The 20,780-nt window shown below is 43.2% G+C and overlaps 1 protein-coding gene across 1 annotated transcript; it reads right to left on the bottom strand.

Annotated features, from left to right (window-relative positions):
• Positions 1–2,799: 2,799 nt before the first annotated feature.
• On the bottom strand, positions 2,800–19,459 carry LOC139565761 (leucine-rich repeat neuronal protein 3-like). The gene is made up of 2 exons (XM_071386298.1): positions 18,829–19,459; positions 2,800–6,804 (listed from the first exon to the last, which is right to left on the bottom strand). The coding sequence occupies exon 2, from the start codon at positions 6,414–6,416 to the stop codon at positions 4,296–4,298; it is 2,121 nt and encodes a 706-aa protein (XP_071242399.1). The 5' UTR covers positions 6,417–6,804; positions 18,829–19,459; the 3' UTR covers positions 2,800–4,295.
• Between the last annotated feature and the right edge of the window lie 1,321 nt (positions 19,460–20,780).

The raw sequence follows: 20,780 nt of genomic DNA, 5'->3' as shown, positions 1-20,780 counted from the left end.
CTTTTCAGGAAATACATTGCAATGCATGCCAGGAATGGACATTGTCTGGACTAATGCTCTGTCACTTGATATTATTATCATATATTCCAAGTCAAGGTTTGTGTACTGGGTTGGTTATCTACAAACAATAAAACTGACTTTGTATTTCTGTGATGCAAATGATTGATTTTTCATATAGGCTAAATGGAGAAGGCAAAGAGATTGAGATTGTTTTTCTAATGTGACAAAGAAGAAAAGTCCTAGTTCTGTGTTACAGTAAATCGTTAAATGTCAACGTGGCTGTTCTTGTGATTGCTGGCTACTCAGGTAACCTCTACGATAAATAATTACATTTAGTATATTTAAGGTGCCATAGCTGCACTGGGATTATAAATAAATGTTGACATTTCACTATTTATTGGAAATGTTGCCTGTAGCTGCCCAGGCTGGCCTATGTAGGTATGTGTAGCTGTATGGAGTTGTTTGACCTCTTTTATAGTACCTGCTACTGGCATCTACAGCTAGCTGTGTGTTTTCTATACATGTTGTGAAATTATATCAAATGATTCAATTCAATAATCCCATTCAAGGCTATTGACCTCTGGTCTGGTGTGAATAAAGATAAGGATTCAAACAATGATATTGATGTGTGTATTATTAGTATTCAAAATATTTGAAAGGTTTGCACTTTGTATACTGTATACATATTACAGTACATGGTGTTCAAATTGATCAATTAACAAAATAACAACTCTAGTATACATGAATCGTTCTGCCGAAGACTCGCTGGCTGGACTTCAAGCACAAACGACTACGGACAGTGGGAACCGATAGATTGTAACTTTTACGGAGGCGCCGTGAAAGATAAAGGTGAGTTTCCTTATTGCTTCCAATGGATAACTTACTTATTTTACTGCACAGTACACAGTAGTACACACTGACTGTCCCACTACATTACATATGGCATCACTCCTACATAGATTTATACATTCATATGAATAATTATAATACAATGTTATACTTGTGAAAATCCTCTTTCATAGCCCACAGCGTACGCAATAAATATAATTGAAGCAAAGACTGACGAAAGCAAATATAAACGAACCGTTGTTACTGCCTTTGTCTTAAAAGGTGATAGACATTTGTTTTATAACATAAGAACGCGTTAATAATAGCGTCCACCACCATGGAGTTTGACGTTGGTGGTGATGATCCTTGCATAATTAAATGGAACTGTATAACTGGCAGAAACACCTTAATATACACATAGATAATAAAACCAATGTGCACAGAGATAATGCTTTAATATCTCAGCATTGCAGATGGGGATTTTTTTAAATAATAGTAGAAAGTGATTCAAAGAAAATATTTGAAGATTCATCAGAAACTCTCTCTTTCTTTTTACGCCCTCTGTGGATTAAATGGCTGCACCTCACTGGCTCTTTTCATGTAGGATTTAAGTTAAATCCCGATGTCTCTCATATAAGTTGGCTGGGAATGTACAATTACAGGGAAAAGGCTATCACCTGAGTTCATACCCGCTGTGTGTGTGTGTGTGTGTGTGTGTGTGTGTGTGTGTGTGTGTGTGTGTGTGAGTGTGGGAGAGAGAGAGAGAGAGAGAGAGAGAGAGAGAGAGAGAGAGAGAGAGAGAGAGAGAGAGAGAGAGAGAGAGAGAGAGAGAGAGAGAGAGAGAGAGAGAGAGAGAGAGAGAGAGAGAGAGAGAGAGAGAGAGAGAGAGAGAGAGAGAGAGAGAGAGAGAGAGAGAGAGAGAGAGAGGTGTAGACAGAGGGGAGAAACGAATTTGTGGATAAGTCTTGAGCTTGTTCATCCAAGGATGTAATCAAATCATGGGTTCGTGATAAAAAAGAACAATACCCCACGAGCTGTTTGTTCTTCTAAGAACACACTGTTCTCCTTGTGGGCACATAGAGCACACAGATTTTACCCACAGTAGCACCTCATGATGTCTTCAGGGTAAAGATATCACAAGGTGTGGGTGTGTGTGTATGTGTATGTGTGCTTGCTTGCTTGCTTGTGTGCATGTATGCACAGTCTGTGTGTGTCTCTGTGTGCGTCAGACGGGGGCAGACTGTCAAGGTTCAGCTCAGTCTGACCTGAGCCACTACCTGAGCGGAGGGGCTCTGGACATATTTTAGCTCCCTTTGTCTGTGACAAATGGCTGAGCTCTAAAAGCCCTGTCCATGGTGCTGAAGGCTGCAGTGATGTATGAGGCGGGTCGTGTCTGATAAATCCTCCATGTCACTCTGCCCCTGACAAACATTCATCATGTCATGGTATTTTTATGTTCGGGGCTCCAGCATCGGATCCTTAATGAAACAAATATAATGCGATTTCCCGATTTCGACTGCTTTGGACCGAGCTTTAACCGGCAGACTTCCCTTGCAGATCGTTGTCTTCGGGACATTGTGTCTTTCCGCTCTGGTTCTCTACATGACTGTGTTACTGACCTTGCTGGGCTTTTTCAGACCATGGACCTCTATCTAAAGAATGAACATGTTCCTAATGAGCCAGTTAATGAGGCTGTATCTGGGAATAACAATGTAGGCTAAAATACATACAAACTCATATAATAATTCACATTGTGTTACAACAGGCATTTTTGCTCTTATATGAAATGCTGTGTGATCATTATCAAGGTTTCCTGGCAATATAAAGGTCAGGAACACAAAAGGTTGCAGGAAATGTCACATCACAAGGCTGTATAGTGTTTTCATCAAGTCCACTGTGATGATTATCATGTTGAGTGATAATACAATTCTTTCAGTACTCTGAAGAAAGGGGAGAGAGGGAGGAACCCTATGATTGCAAAGAAACGTTGACGTTTATTTATTTTTTCTTAGCACAGATTCTTATCTCAGTCCCAATTGTGCCCAGACATCACAGACAGTACAGTCAATATAAAAATGGCTTTAATAACTTTACACCCAAAGCAAGAACGCAACGTTTTTAAAATGTTTATATGCCAAAAATACTAAGAATGTATTTTCACTAAAAGTACTTGAGATTAGCTTGTGAGTCTGAACATATGACATGGCCTTGTTATTTCTCTGTGGTAGTTCTTGTGTACTTCCTGTGTACTTCTTGTGTAGTTCTTGTAGTAGGCACTTACCGGGGCATAACAACCCACTGAGCACTGACGCCAGTTCAACGTCTAGTTTTGATTTTCATTTGGTTGAGTTATCAACTAATGTGAATTAAATGTGAAATCAACAAAAAATTCCACCATGTCATTGTATTTAGGTTAAAAATTAGGGGGGAAAGGACAAAATACCCTTATGTTGATGCCATTTTTCAAACCCAATCAGTTTTCCACGTTGATTCGACGTTATCACATTACATTTTTTGTTGTTGAAATTATGTGGAAACAATGTTGACTTAACCAGTTTTTGCCCAGTGGGAAACCACAATCATTCCTCTCTGGGAGATGTCAGAGACAGCAACATTCACACCATGAACTCACCATCATCTCAACGTCTGCCTTCGTCAAGACTCTTAGGTTCTTCTTCAAACACTTGCAAACAACCATTTCTTAACTGCCCTCTCTATATACTGTACCCACACGCAGTATCATTTTATTTAGCATGATGATGTTGTTATTATGAGAGTAATTTGTTTCTGCCATTATTAATATCACACCAGTTTACTGTCCAGATATTACACCAGAGGATTTAGGTTTACATTAGCGGATAGAATATATAACAATTTATCCATGAAAAAAACACAAATCCTCTCTTTCTAAATAGAAAAAAGGGTATATTCATCAAACGTTTGACACCATAGTCATTATTATTGTCTATTCTACTACATAGTTCTTCCGTTATAGACAGTTGTCATCTCTAGCTCGCCTATGGATGTTGCACAGCACAGACGCTATTGCTTGGGGACCACAAGGAGCGTCCCACTATTCTTAACACATTTAACAGTCAATTACAAGGAGAGAGAACACCATCGTCCTCCTCTTCTCTGATTCTATCTGTACTCTGTGAAGAACCCAGGGATGTCGAACTGTGTGTTTTAGCTGGGAAAACAATCTCCCTGGTGATGTTAGCTTGATAAAGCAATTGTTATGGAGCCGCCACGTCAGATACTATGTTGTAACCGAGAGAGTGGTCTGTCTCCCTCCTACCGGTTACTCCTCAATTCAATGATGGTGTATATTTTGCAAGAATGTCAGAGTCAAAGCTTAAAGGATGCAGATGCACATTTTAAAACAGTTCAACTGCAGGCTTCCTCCTTTTAATACACCTTGTCCATTCTTTGCGGTTGTGTGGTAAGCTCCACGGGGGTATAGTTCTTTAAAAGGCATTGTCAGATACATTTATGACTGTGGGTTTCACTTCCACTGCAGTTGGCAGTCCGTTCCCTGAGACCCACAGCCTCGTAAAAGGAGAGTGCAGGCCAGCCACCGGCGTCAGGGACACTTTGGAGCGGCATTTCCTTAAATCCCCACAAAGGTGGTGGTTCCTCAGAGACACATAAATAAGCAGACAGGCCACTGAAATCACAGCGAGAAGCACACCAAAGACAGCAATTACTGCCGTGTGCCACTTTTCAGTGTCCTTGGCCGCCAGCTCTAATCCCTTTGTGGTGACATTGACACATTTGGTGTCGTGTTTGTAGAGGATGCTGCGGATGTCCACACACACCTTGTACTGGGTGGCGGGAGTCAGATGTGTGAGATTGTACACTTTCACATCAGACGGTACGCGTGCTGAGAACGCCATGGTCGGGTTGTTGGGGTCGGAAGCCATGTACCACTTTATGTTAGGAGCCAGACCGCCATGGGCGGCTTTCCAGGCCACCAGGACCGAGTTGGTCTGCACTGATTTGATGTTGACGTCCAAAGAGCCGTTGGCAGGTCGAGGGAAGTATCCATCCACCTCCACAGAGACTGACTTCAGGTCTGCACCGACTAGATTGTGGGCAACGCAGGTGTACAGCCCAGCCTCGTTCTCTGTTACGTCGTAGATGTCAAATGTTCCCTCTGGGTGCATGTAGTACTTATCTGAAACGGTATTGGGCAGGACCCTGGTACCGGAAGGCGTGATCCAGTAGATGTCCGGTTCAGGTTCGGCAAAGGCCCGGCAGTGGAGCGACACAGAACTCCCGTTGTCAACGCTAACGTGCCCTGGCATGCTTTCAGGGGAGATGAGAGGCAGACAGATCTCTGTCATCTCCCTGAAGTGGACCTGCCGCACATGCTGGCCCTCGTACTCGGGAGGCTCCACACAGAAGAGAGAATCCGGTTCCATGAAGCGTATGTTGGTCTTGTTCATGTTCATCCAGCGGACCACACAGTCGCAGCGGATGGGGTTGCTGTGCATGCTCACCTCCCGCAGGTTGGGGAGGGACTCCACAGTAATCCTGTGTAGGGCGCTAAGCGCGTTCCCATTCAGCATCAACGTCTCCAGCCTGGGCAGTTTGTAGAAAGCATTGGGGTGGATGTAGGAGAGCTTGGGGTTGTTGGTGGCCTCGATCTTAGTCAGTTCGGGGAGGTTGTTGAGGGCAAAGCTGTCGATAGAGACCAGTTCCGGCATGCTGTTAATGCCCAGCTCTTTGAGGTGGAGCATGTCCGCGAAATCTCCCCTCTGTATCCTCCCGATGGGATTCTTGTTAAGATCCAGAAACTTGAGGTTCTTTACGTTCCGCAGAGCTGCGTGGGGAACTTCGGGGAAGGTGTTGTCGTAGAACGAGATGCTCTCCAAGTTGTCGAGGCCAGATAGAGCGCCGTCGGGTAACTGCGATAGGTTCATCCTGGTCAGAACTAGACTCCTGAGATTACGAAGGGGCTTGAAGTTCATGTCTTGAACGGAGGTGATCGGATTCTCCCCAATCATGAGTATTTCCAGATTGGGCATGGTGTCGAACCACTCACTACTGATCGTCTGCAGCTTGTTGGAGTTGAGGTGGAGCCGGAGGAGATTGTGGAGGCCCTGGAACGCTGTGGGGGAGATGGATGAGATCAGATTGTGGTTCATGTAAAGCTCCTGAAGGTTGGCCAGCTCTGCCAGGCAGCTATCTGGGAGCTGGCGTATCCAGTTCTCCTCCATGTGTAAGGACAGCAGCTGAGGCAGCCGCCCGAGGTGGATGTCACTCATTGAAGATAAGTTGTTTTGCGACAAGTCAATCTCTGTGATGTTGGCCAGGTAATCCAAAGGTTTCTCAATCTTTGCAATGTTGTTGGTCTGCAGCAATAGCACGTGTGTGTCCGTTGGTAATCTCCCAGGCAGAGTGAAAAGTCCCAAGTCATTACAGTCAACAATTGGGGCCTCCATGTAGACAGAGCTGGGAGAGAACCAGGGTCTGATCTCACACACACATAGCTGAGGGCAATCGACTCTCTCCTCAGAGGCCAGAACAAAGGCAGTCATGGCAAGGCCCACGAAGAAACGATCCACAAATGACACGTCCTTCATATTGGCCCGATTCCCTCCAGTAAGTAATTGGTCTTTGTAGATTAAGTGGTCTGAGCCGTTAACTTCACAAATAATTAATCATGTGTTGCTATAGCGACTGACTACCCCCCACTGGTAGGGAGGGTATCCCAGGGGGCTTTTGTTTTGTTGTGGTTGTGCTGGTGTGGCCGCTCAATTTTCCCTCCTGGGCATACGGGTTGGGGTCAAGACTTCGGTTGTGCAGGCCCAAGTAGATGACGATGAACAATATACCTCAGGAAGCTACGGTCCTGCTAAGCACATCTGGTTTAGCCTCCATTAACGCTCTGCTTTCTTTTGAAGATGAATCACATCCATCTCTCGACGTCGTTACTAGCTCCCAGCATTGTTAAAATGAGTCCATTCCCACCTGTAAAAGAAGAGGGGGGAACAAACTGTAAATACCATGACAGAAAACCTGGGTGCATTATACAAAAGGGGATTTAGGCATATTGACATTTGTTATAGAGGCACATGGATGTGTGTTGACATTTACATTGCATGGCCCTTCAAGACACATCAGCATGGATTTAGATCTGCTTGACCTATTGCATATCATTTAGGGTCATTTCTGTGCCCTCCTGATATAGCATTAAAGGATACATTGAGGAGGATTGAGTGCCTTTAGAGTTAAAGTGAGACGTCTTTATTAAATACTTAAATGGCAGCTTGCATAGGCTTAAAGGGATACTTCAGGATTTTGGCAATGTAGCCCTTTATTAAGAGTCAGATGAACTCGTGGATACCATTTTTATGTCTGTTTGCATTTTCAAAAAAGTTGCTAACTACCACTGATGTTGGGCGATTAGGCCTGGCTCGCAGTCTGCGTTCCAATTCATCCCAAAGGTGTACGATGGGGTTGAGGTCAGGGCTCTGTGCAGTTCTTCCACACCAATCTCTATAAACCATGTCTGTATATGGACCTCACTTTGTGCATGGGGGCGTTGTCATGCTGAAAGAGGAAAGGGCCTTCCCCAAACTGTTGCCACAAAGTTGGAAGCACAGAATCCTCTAGAATGTCATTGTATGTTGTAGCGTTAAGATTTCCCTTCACTGGAACTAAGGGGCTTAGCCCGTACCATGAAAAACAGCCCAGACCATTATTCCTCCTCCACCAAACATTACAGTTGGCACTATGCATTAGGGCAGGTAGTGTTCTCCTGGCATCCGCCAAACTCAGATTCGCCCGCCGGACTACCAGATGGTGAAGCGTGATTCATCACTCCAGAGAACGTGTTTCCACTGCTCCAGAGTCTAATGGCGGCAAGCTATACACCAGTCCAGCCAACACTTGGCATTGCGCATGTTGATCTTAGGCTTGTGCGCGGCTGCTCAGCCATGGAAACCCATTTCATGAAGCTCCAGAGGCAGTTTGTAACTCAGTAGTGAGTGTTGCAACCGAGGACAGATTACTTTTACGAGCTACGTGCTTCAGCACTCAGCGGTCCCGTTCTGTGAGCTTGTGTGGCCTACCATGTCGCTGTTGAGCCGTTGTTGCTCCTAGACGTTTCCACTTCACAATAACAGCACAGTTGACTGAGGCAGCTCTGCATGGCAGAAATTTGACGAACTGACTTGTTGGAAAGGTTGCATCCTATAACAGTACCACGTTGAAAGTCACTGAACTCTTCAGTAAGGTCATTCTACTGCCAATGTTTGTCTATGGAGATTGCATGGCCGTGTGCTCGATTTTATACACCTGTCAGCAACGGATGTGTCTGAAATTGCCGAATCCACTCATTTGAAGGGGTGTCCACATACTTTTCTATACATCATGTTTATCACTAGGGAAAATACCTATGGGAAAAACATGAAGCAAATTAAGTAAAAAGTACAACTTTCATTTATAAGTACTCATGAACACTTCACGCTATGAAAAGGAATATTTATCAGCATGCACTTTCACAAAATATTGCTGCATTTCTGTATATGGTTTCCTCTCTTTGCTTCCCTCTCTACAGTTAGGCCGCTGCTCTTTGTCATTTGTCATACATGAACACTTTTCACTGAACAAATGGGTTTGATGGTGCCTGTCATAACCTGGGCTGCAGAGCAACAAAACGCCAGACAGAGCCACAAGACGAAGAGAAGAAAAAGGGAAAGGGAGAAATAGAGAAATATAGGGGGAACGGGAGAGAGAAGAGGGGTGCACTGCACCAGAGACATTCCATCATCCTCATTTCTGTTTCCACCCCAGTGCTCCGAGACGCCGATGGAGATGAGCAAGTCCGAACGGTGCTACAAAAACACCGCAGTCAGCCCCAATGGCAAAACACTGTCCACTGTTGGAGTGTGTGGCTGAGGATGTGGTTTTGGATGAGGTAGGACGAGGGTGAGGGTGGAAGAGCGGCGAGAGAAGGTGGGGGGCACCTGGCACTTTAATAAGTGGTATACCCAGAGCAATCTGAAAAACATGGTTACCCTCGCTTTCCCTCGGGAAGCATTGACTCTCATTGTATAGCTCTGTGCTAAATCTTCAACTGTAATGTTCTTCTACGGTGTTTTAGGTTTTCACCCCCTGCTTCCTCTTTTTCCTGTGTTTACTAATCACAATTAGAGACACCTTAATGTGTCTGGGCTAAACGTTACTGCATCCACTGCATGTTCCATCACAGCGGGTAGCCATTGTTGGATCTCTTAGGGTCTGCTGCGTTGCTATGCTGTTAGTCACCCACCCTGCCTGCTAATTGGCTAAATAAGACATTATTTGGATTTGACTTCCATTGGGTGATCAATATCTTTGTGAGTCAACCGGGCCCCTTCACAGCGGCCACAAAATGGAGGCTTGAAAATACAGTCAGAACGAGGAATCTGGGGTCTGTAAAAAAAGAAAAGACAACAGAAGTTGCCGCCACACAATACATTAAATGGAACGTTACTTTCTTCCTGGATTCCTTCAGATTTGGCAAGGTGATATGGCATCCGGATGTTGGAACGGTTAGTAAGGTAGCCTAAAGTACTGAGGTGTTGATTGTACAGCGGAACAAAGGGCTATTTTCATATCCATTTAATGTCAGTTCTTAAAATCCCTCCTACACATGACGTGTAGCCTATTGGATGATTATTTTGTGGTTAGAGGTGGATTCAAATGGTGTGGTGTGCCTGGATAACATAACAGCGTTGCCCAGTACTTACTCATGTGTGAGTCAATTTGAGTTATGAGAATCACAACTAGATTCATGAAAATTGAAGTTTTGCCCTACAATTTCTTTCTGGTTGTGTTCACGCCATGCATAATATTTTCTTAGCCTCTCCCATTGTGTAATGACAAGAGGGCTAGAATGATTCCACACACTGCAGCGCTATTGCTTTTCCCTCCACACATAATCATAAATAATAAAGGTGTTTACCCTTCACTTTTGGACAAGGTTAAACTACCCGAGTACCAGTACTTTAGAGATGCCATATTTTATTTTGTATGAGTGTGCATTGAGCATCCTATTTAATAAATGAATTGAAACATCACACAGAATGTTGAGAGATGAGTGTTATTGGTATTGCGCTCTTTTGTGATACTGCTTTATCAACAATACGCTTAGAAATGTTCAGACATCCCTTCTAAACGGAACCTAATTCACCGCCCATGCTCTCTGCTTTTATGCTGATGGTGACCACTTTCGTATTAGAAACCTAAATACATGAATTACTTCAACATTACGTCTGTAACTTAATAATGTTAAGTGAGTCCACTTATTAATGTTTAATTCAAGACCCAACGGTGAGGAGACTGTCTCCGTGCTCTGCTGCTCTACTACTCAACAGAACATTAAGAGACATTCGTCTGGGGTCAGAGAGATGGGGAACTGGAGGTGACCCCGACAGAACCTTCAAGCTAGGCTACAGTATCGTAAACGTTTAGGACAATGCCTGCTTCATAAGAAAATAGTGTAAACGAGACGACGATACGAAATCAATCGCTAGGTTTAAATAGCCTACTCAGCGGTATTCAGTCTCCTAGCCTTATAATCCAAACGTGAGAAAGCAGACATGCTGGAAATGCTACCGCACTGTGTAAGGTAAGAATATCCTCTAGCTCCTGTAAACTACACACAGCATAGCCTGCAACGGCGTGTGTGGCAAAGGGCTCGCACACTTAACTACTGTCGGTAGACCCGAATTAAAGTGTTTACAGCACTTGAACTAACATGTCAGTGTGAAATCAGGTCAAGCTGGTGTTCCCCCCTTTCAATACAGAATTAATTTCCCCCCACAATAGAGTTCATTTCCCCCACAACACACTGTTCAATTACCAGTAGTCAACAGGAAGCAATAGGGAAAATATCGAGTAAAAAATGACTGCCAGGGTATCAATACCATCACATTAACCTCCAGTGACCTGAGGAAGTCGTAATGGCATTAAACACCTTAGCCCAAGACCGATGAGGGAAATCAGCCTTAACCCATTTAAGCTTAGGTGAAAACAAGAGTTCCAAGGCACAAAGAGGGGAGGAGGGAGAACTGGAGCTTGTTTGGCGTTAAGTGGCAATAACTTGCATAACGCCTCGCGGTTCTCAGACAAAGAGGAATGCGGTTAATACGGGAGCCAAATGGAATTATAAGACGGATGTTCCTAATCAGAGTCCTGATGCAGTGCAGCATCAACAGAACGATACGGCGAAATAGAAATCTGGATTTGTCGCTACTCCTTCCAATGTGTCCAGGCCAGTGGCCTATGTACTAAAACTTTTAATTTGGCTCTTCGCTACAGCATTTTGGATTTGAGAACAAGTGTTTTATATGAGGTGACAGAACAGAATTCTCACCTTTAATTTGAGGGTATTTTCATACATACAGTATCTGTTTTACCATTTAGAAATGAAGGCACTTTATGTATCTAATCCACAAATGGGTACCAAATACTAAACTTTTGACTAAATGTAATACACTATAAATACATTTGTCCAAATATTTATGACGCCTTCAAATGAGTGGACTAGATACATATATATCTATCTAGTCGCTAGGGCTGCTGAATCAACTGCACCTACCAACAACAGTGTGAACCTAATACAGAAAATAGGAACGCAAGGCTTTATCGTTGTAGTTTTTCACAGAAATGTTTGGTGATCGACTAGGAATGCCTTGTCAATGCCTTGGCGACCACTGCCATACACCATGCCGAGAGACATGCCGTTTCTTCTCCTTAATGAGTCTGGATCAGGGTACATCCCCAATGATTTCTAGAACACAAACACATTCCAACTGTTCTGATTGGTCCTAGAAACCGATGAGTTGGTTAAAGCAGCATTTTGGAGAATTCTTAATTGGCTTTGATACTCTGATTGGTTAGAGATGATCTAATAACGGACTACTTTGTTTTGTACAACACCCCTCATTTTCACATCACCACAAATGACTTCAACGATGGCCGTCTCAGACCGAGGTATGCAGTGAACATAGAGAAACGGAAGAATTCCGTCCTGACTCTGTGACGGTAACTCATCCGTGTGGCTCAGCTCATCCTCAAGCAGCCAGCCTGCACTGTTCGTTTTGTGGCTAACTGCTTGTTTTAAGTGAATTCCTAGTCTGGGGGAGCCCGGCTGGGGTCGAGTGGAGATGAGGGGGGGGGATCTGGAGAGGATTACTTTGGAACACGTACCCGTCACTTGTTTATGCCAATGCATTTATTAGTATGGAGGTAGAACGGGGATGTTGCATTAGATTAACAAAATGTTGATTAAATGTATATTTCTCAACGGCATTAGAAACGTGGTCAAATTAGGCTGGGATCGAGAGGTGAGGAATATAGAGATCAATAGAGATCATTATGTTAGCAGTGTGCAGTCGCTAGTTGATATGTTGTAAGAAACGAAAGGTACTGTCTTATGTATGAAAAAAACATCACATTCTGTTCTGATCATGGGTTAGAAAAACTCCCTGAATGTACAGTAGATTCCCCAAAAGGAAACAGTGGATGTACTGCATCTATCGTAGGTGTTGAAAGGGAACATATTGGCCCTCAGGGATGTGATTATGTAGCCTATACCGTTTAGCCGGTAACAAGGAAGTATGATATCTGCTGAAAGGTAGACATTACCCTGGCAGGGCTAAAACTGTTTCCCCGACATAAAGGTCATACGTAACTGGAAAGTAGGGCATCAGAGGAATTGCCTCCTTTTTGAAGGAGAAATGGCCTGTGTATTTAAGAAATGGTTCACAGGAATTCTGATCCATTGGTTATAATCCTCAAAGGCTCTCTCTTCACCCCTCCTCCCTCTCTCTCTTCCTCTCCCTCTCCCTCTCTCTCTCTAATATCTCCCTTCCCTTCTCTCTTCTCATCCTACTTTGTGTTTCTTCTCCCCCCTCCTCTCTCTCTCTCTCCTGCTCTCCCCTTTCTCTATATCACCCATTTCCTTTTCTTCTCATCCTAATTTCCGTGATTCTTCTCCCCCTCCTCTCTCTCTCTCTCACTCTCCCTCTCACTCTGACCCTCTCTCTCTCTCTCCTGCTCTTGCCATTCTCTATAACGCCCATGTCCTTCTCTCTTCTCATCCTGCTTTCTCTCATTCTTCTCTTCCCCAGATGAAACCCCCATAGTGGGTTCCTCTCCTCTCCGTCTCCGCTCCTCCCCTCTTCTCCATTCAACCCATTAGCATCACTATCTCCAATAGAGGAAAGGCATTGTGTCTCCCTGACCTGCCTGTTTGCCTGCCTGCCTGATTCCCTCCCAGTCTCCATGCTTGTCTGCCTGGCTGGCTAAGTGCTGCATGGATAAGTCGCTTGGTGGGTGGCTTTGTGAGCTACTTGTCCCTTCCCCTGCCCTTCACCTCATTGATTTGCCATTACACTTTTTTTCTAAGGTCAGGGGAGAGTCCATTAAACGCTGGCTACTATGCAGTGTGTGTGCGTGATTACGTTTTGTGTGGTGGTGTGAGAAGGGGAAAATGTTTCCCCTTACACCTGCTCTTGCATGGCCGCAAATCAGCAGCGAGTTAACAGTTAATGTGGAATCAATGTTCCAAATTAACCACAGGACACCCCGGGTCTGAGCTCAGCCTAGCTCAGCCTCGTGCCTCTCTTGCTCTACAGCCAGTGCCCTTGGGCTGAGTAAGGGAGAACAGAGAGCACACACACAAAGTCACATGCACACAAACATTCGCCTACAGGCAACTACAGACCACACACGAACGGACACATGCATGCCAAGGCGCACACACGTGCACGTGTATAAGCACATGTGCACAGGGAAGTTAGCCCATCTGAATGACAGAATAAGGCATCCTTTTATAATCACGCTAAGTCAGACATTGACAAGGTGAAAAACATGGTGAACACGCCACACACTTATTTATCTCCCTAATGAAATCTAATGCTACCATGCTGTGCTATCATGTGTTGCTGCCTTGCTATGTTGTTGTCTTAGGTCTCTCTTTATGTAGTGTTGTGTTGTCTCTCTTGTCGTGATGTGTGTTTTGTCATATATATATAATATATATATATATTTTTTAATCCCAGCCCCCGTCCCTGCAGGAGGCCTTTTGGTAGGCCGTCATTGTAAATAAGAATTTGTTCTTAACTGACTTGCCTAGTTAAATAAAGGTCACTCATCTACATAATTCTCCTTGTAGTTGTTAACCAGAATGAAAGGAGGCAGCGATATCACTCCAAGCCGGGAGGAAATTGAATCTGCAGGTGCAAATGTGGCATGTTTCCTCCCTTGGAGATAGATGCACAGCTATCTATATTTATATAAATAATATATATTTATCTGGTCAAGAGGCCACGAGCCTGCAGGGACTGTGTTTCCTTCAGCAGACAGAATCAATCTTTACACGCCACTGAAATGCTTTTCATTTCAGCGAGGCCTTCTTTACTATGATTTAATGGCTCTGGTTATTCGAAGGTAACTATTGTTTCCATTCACCTGGGCTCAGAACAGGCCTGCATAGGCACCTAGAAATGCAAGACGGTTTGCTATATCAGGTCTGAATTGGCTCACTAGAGGTCTGTCTTCACTGATGTTGTGTAGTAACAGTGCACATTCACCGCCCTCCATATGTATTTGGACAGTCAAGCTCAAAATACAAATGTATATACTCCAGCATGTTGGATTTCAAATCAAATGTTTTGATTTGAGGCGACAGTATAGAATGTCACCTTTAATTTGAGGGTATTTTCATACATATCTGTTATACCATTTACAAATGAAAGTACTTTATGTTTTTAGTCCCCCCCCCCCATGTGAAGAAGTCATAAGTATTTGGACAAATTCACTTATAGTGTATCGAAGTAGTGGAAAGTTTAGTATTTGGTCCCATGTGTCTTACACTACATCAAGCTTGTGACTCTACAAACGTGGATGCATTTGCAGTTTGTTTTGGTTGTGTTTAGGGTTACGTTTCGGCCAATAGCAACTGAATGGTGAATGATGACTGGAGTCATTTTCTTTCTAAGTGAGTAGATAAGACGTTTCTGAACACTTCTTGCTGAATCCCGATAATGCCACGGTTTTGAAAAATGATGAATGAGTCATTAATAAAGATGATGGAGATGCCCTTCAGAGGCTACAACAAAACCCTCTAACCTCTCACCATTATCAAAACAGAGGAGGTTAGCATTTTTTTGGGGGGGGGGTATGATCGTTATTGATGATTTTGCGGGTATGAGCATCATTAGTCATGATTCCTTCATGATTATCTATAATCATGGTAGCATCCACATTAATGTAGAAGTGTTCAGGATCACCTATTTTTATTTACAATAAAATGTACTCCAAAATGACACGATACATTCACCATTCAGTTCCTATTGGGCAAAACAAACAACCAAAACGAACTGCAAATGCAACCAACACGTTTGTAGAGGCACATCTTTTGGCTATTGGTTATTGGTTATTGTGAGTGAATGGACCCGTAATGATTGACTTGTGTCCGCTACAATATCTAAGATGGACAAGCGCAGTTTCAATACCATACACTTGATGTTGTATTAGTCATTGCATGCTATGCATATGGGACCAAATACTAAACCTTTGACAAATGTAACACGCTTTAACTGAATTTTTCCAAATACTTGTGACTTCTTCAAACGGGGGGGACTAGATACGTAAAGTTATTTCATTTCTTATTACTGATATTTATGAAAATACCCTCAAATAACTCTGTACATTTTGTACGATTGCCTCATATGAAACATTTAATCACAAATCCAACATGCTGGAGTTCAGAGCCAAATGTAAAATATTAGCTTGACTATCCAGTACATACCCAGGGGAGTGTGTGTCAGTGTGTTTCCGTGCGCGTGCATGCATGTCCACTGTACGCGTGTGTGTCTGCGTGCGTGTGTAAGTCTATGATGCATGTGTCTGTGTCTCCATAAATCCATCACTCTGTCTGGGTAGCTCACGATTGCGCGTCTGCCAGGGTTTTAGCCCATTCAGTCTCAGTGGTATCGTATCACTCCTAAGCAATAGCTTCTCATTAGTGTATCCATGGCTATACATATTAATCTTGAATATTACGGAACACATTCGACAGCACAGCAGCAATCCTCAGATGTCTCTCCTCTATTTGAAAATGCTATTTGCATATGTCCCTCTTATCATGTTCCCTTCTCTGATTAAAATCTATATTCCCTGAGACTTTAGGAGTTACCTTTCAACGGATGAAAGGGTATCGCTACATCTCAACAACCTTTTCAGACTTGATTAGAAAATCTGAAATGTCATTGATGCAGGTAAACAACAATACTTTGATTTTGAATTTATATGTGCTTTTCTTCATGTGTTCCCAACCCAAATCTGTTTGTAAACAGAAGGCTATCAGCTATGTTGGGCTGTTACTATACTGTTACTATACTATACTGCTTGAATGCTCTGAACTCTTCCCCTCTAGCTGTCTGTCTGCACCACTGTTTACATGCTGTGTATTCAGGTATCAGAATCAAACCAGGGGCTTCTTGTAATACATCATTATGCAACTAACAAGTCATAAGACGCAGTGTATTTTGACATTGAGTATAGGACTGAGAGTTAAACCCACACATCTTTGCTCCTCTTCATAGATAGATAGCCTAGAAAATTGTACTCGGGGTACATGTAAATTCTCCTCTAAATACATACACCCACACGCTGGCACACATCACTGTATTAGGCTATTGTATGAGAGAAACCTATTTAAATCCTGTTTCATATAGGCCCAATGTAATGTAGCCCTAACTTGATCAATAGACCTGATAACACTGTACTCTACTGCAAGAGTTGTTGGGAAAATAGAGTTGTTGGGAAAATAGAGTTGTTGGGAAAATAGAGTTGTTGGGAAAATAGAGTTGTTGGGAAAATAGAGTTGTTGGGAAAATAGAGTTGTTGGGAAAATAGAGTTGTTGGGAAAAAAACAGTTGTTGGGGGGGAAAAAGAGTTGTTGGGAAAAAAAAGAGTATTTGGGAAAAAAGAGTTGTTGGGGAAAAAAAGTTGTTGGGGGGAAAAAAGCAATGATGTATTTTGAACTAAATGAAATCACCATTTGACTTGAGGATTTTTTTTGCAACCTGAGAAGGAGAAGCCATTACATGTTTAGGGCTCTGACTCTTAAAATCCCAGGCTAAACACATAGCATTACAGATGAACTCAGTAAAGTGAATAGAAATACTAATTTAAAGAGAAGGGGAATATAGATGGGTTGGCTGACAACGTTGCAAAAATGATGCGCGCGCATTCGACGTGGATGAAGGAGAGTGTTGCTATGATTCTTACTGGTCAGAAAGCTAGCAACAATGACAAGAAGCTGCCGTGTGGGGAATTGTACGTGGCTCGTTTCAGCTCGTTGTATCTTTTTATTGACTCATGTCTTGTTTTGAGGTGTTTGGACTGATGTCATATCTATGCTAATATGGCAAAGATTCTGCAACACAAAAAAAACTGTGATGATGTATTTGAGAGACAACAAGTGCTCATTGTACAAATGTATTTATGTTTCCAATGAACATTTGGAGACTAAATGTAGTTTAAATGTTGTTAACAGTCTAAGCCAACCCCGTCTGGTTTCCCCCTTGTTGCTAAACAACCAACCCATCTATAAACTTACACGGAGCTCTGATGACAACATCAAAATGTAAGGTAAACAGTACTGTATGTATTGTACAGTAGACTAGGCTACATATTAATTGTGTTACATTTTCTCACCACAGGATGAAGATGGTCTCCATCAGAGGCACATTACAATGCTAAAATGGTGGTTAGGTTTCATGGTGAGCATTGAGCAATGCTATATCATTTCATATTAAATAACTGTTGGTTTGGCTTCTGTCTGGAAGAGGGGGGTTCTGGACCCATTGTGCCCATGTTCAGTATAAACTCCATTGGTGTTCAGAAGCAACAAGGTAGACTGACTCACTGCTCCAGCAACAAGGTAAACGCTGTCAATGGACAACTGTACCTCGTATATAGGATACATTATAGTAAACCTTACATGTTGACCTCTCATTGGAATATTCCATGAGCGTTGGAGAGGTTATAGTTTGGAGAGAGAGAGAGAGAGAGAGAGCGAGAGAGAGAGAGAAACGCCCCAATGCAGTTAAAGGAATAGAGACTCGCTGCTTCTCTCTCCAAATCCTGCAAGGTGTAGGAGGTCACGCTCCGCAGATATGTGGTTGAGTGATTGTGTTCAATGTGGACTATGCTCTGCACCTATGATGTCTCGCCGTGACAGGGTTAATTACGCAAAAGCTCCGGATGCAACGTGCAGAAATGGTGCTGAAGCGAATGGATCTGATGCACGATGCATCGTGGGAGTGTGTGGGTTTGCGTGTGTGTTGTGTGTGTTGCGTACAGCCCCGGGATAGGCCTATTAGTTATTTCGTGGCAGGTAGCTACTGAGAACGAGTTATCTTTGATAGCAACAGGATGATTCAACGGAGAGCAAAGCGAGAGGGGAGGGAGAGTTAGCCACCATTCTGAGGGTTTCTAGACGTGCCTTGTGTGCGCGCTCTCTAAATGCATCAGCAACAGGACGCACATCATAGCATAAATATACGCACAACTCCACCTGCTTAACAAATATATATATATATATATATATATATATTTATTCGACGTCGTATCTTTTTGGTGTGATTTCATTCATAATCCATTTCCATTATAAAGCACATTCTGCATAGTTGCGCAAAAGCTTTCCTGCGTCTGAAGGTTCGAGAACAATCATTAGTAGCCTTCCAAGCTGTCATGCATGTCCGATTGTTACATTTGCAGTAAAACATAACGGTAACCTTTTTGATACATACTGTTTTATATAGCTTAGCAACACCTTTCTCGTTATACTAGTATTTACTGTGTCGTCAAAGCCTTTCCCCAAATCAGATATTTCCCGTTAACTTCTTGGAAATACGTAGTGCAACAGTGGCGATATGGAATACGCTCTCTAGATGACTGCATACATATTGGAGAAAGTGGGGAACTCACCCGCAATGGTCATCTTCATCGACCGATATGTATTCCCTATATCCTCATCTAGCGCACTGTTCCAGAGACGGAGGAGAGAAAGCGCGCAACACAGAAAAGCCTAGACGGCAGCTTCTTATTTTTACGCAGTTGGAGAGATACCAGCTCCAGGTTTTCCTTCTTCCCAGTGTTGTTCCCTATCAGAAAACGGAAAGTCCACAAGCAGAGAGAGAGCTGATGGGTTGGTAGAAGAGCCTCTATCCCCCGTGTCCTTTTCCACGGTGGTTAACGGCGCATCTCCCCCTCGATCAGCTGTCACAGAGACATGGTGCTTTCTGCTCAACACTCATTAATTTCGGAACAACCCCGGCTCTCCAGAGAACAGCCAATAGCGTCGGAGATCCAGGCACGGCGCTCGCAGCATCCCGCGTCTGGTTGGCTGAATTCACACGTCTGTCCTTTCTTCGACCCTCTCTTCCAGGGAGTCTTGAAGCAATAAGGAGGGAAATGAGATGAGGGTGCAGGAAGAAAATGGATATCTGTACCTATTAGAGCTCGCGCTCGGACTGAGTCCCAGGGGAGTTTGAACACATTGTTCTACAAACGGATGTTCCTGCTGGGTCGGAGAGGTTATCCCTCACCTTGGAGAATGAGATGTATCTCGCCTGTCGGAGTCCTGAAGTTCAGAAGCTCCATTACTGTATGGTTTATCAGTGGTTCGGAACAGATGATCTGGATTCCCATACTCTCTGTGCATCAGGTCCTAGAGACATTTAGGAGGCGTTGCTATCCCTTTGGTGCCATTGTATCATAACATGCAGTTATTAAGTAGTTACAGTTTTCTAATAACTCCTGGAATTAATCATGTAAAACATCCTTAAGCTTCTCATAATGAGAAGTTCTTGACTTCTAAAGTGCCCTTACTTTGTAAAGGCTTCAGCGGCCATCATCCCCCTAGCTTTCAGAAAGGAGCCAACTCCATTTCCAGGGATGAATAAATTGTGAAGGAAGTTGTCCTTAAGCTGGCTTCGCACTTTTACCACCCATGCTCAGCCCTTCAGAGTTGACCTCAGGGGACTGAACACACACACACACACACACACACACACACACACACACACACACACACACACACACACACACACACACACACACACACACACAGTTCATAATAAAACTCTCAATGGGGTGAATGGCAGTCACTTTTTTTTTGTGGTGCATGACTGATAGGGGAGAATGGGGTAAACTGAGCCAAAGTGTTAGTTGAGCCACCCCTTGTTTCTAAACCATATACAAAATGAATCATGTTAGAATCAATATAGTCAAAATGTTCTCTTGGGGTAAGTTGAGACAAAGGCCACCATACCCTATACAAATATTGATTACATTTAGTCAGTTTTATGCATAATATGCATAGTATCTTTGCAATGTGTCATGCATATGAACTCACGATAGTCCATTTTTATTGTTATAGAGCAGATATCATCATGCATCGTGTATACAAACATAAAACAAGCAGGGGTCTAGCCCCCTTGAGGTTCTTGAAAGAGCAGCCAAGGAAGAAGTCCATTCGAGCAGCAGCAAGGGACGAAAAATTTGACTGAATGACAAGAGGTATATTGACAACAACAAAAAAAACAACGAACATGTACCTATATGAAAGAGAGGCTATGATAGAGTAGCAGAGGCACAGAAGTTCTTATCTGACGACATGGAGTCTGCGCTTGCTTAACACATAATCACGAATCTCGTGGTCCAGTTTCATGGGCTTCAAATGCAGAGAACTTTCCTACGAACTAGTACTTCTAAACAACATCCCAGTCCCAGACCACTGGTCAAGCAATGGAAGGGTAAGTGATATTGAATAGAGAGATCTATATTTAAATGTAGGCATACATTTAAGATATACAATGTACCACACACACCCTTATTCCATGAATTAAACTTTGACCTACCAGCACAATCACCCACAA

Source organism: Salvelinus alpinus, chromosome 37 (assembly GCF_045679555.1).
Source record: "Salvelinus alpinus chromosome 37, SLU_Salpinus.1, whole genome shotgun sequence".
Taxonomy (NCBI): Eukaryota; Metazoa; Chordata; class Actinopteri; order Salmoniformes; family Salmonidae; genus Salvelinus; species Salvelinus alpinus.
Note: the sequence above shows the minus strand (reverse complement) of the source record. Positions and strands in the feature narration are given on the sequence as shown.

Coding starts and splice junctions, on each gene's coding strand:
- LOC139565761 (XM_071386298.1), bottom strand. CDS start 6,416: ATGAAGGACGTGTCATTTGTGGATCGTTTCTTCGTGGGCCTTGCCATG.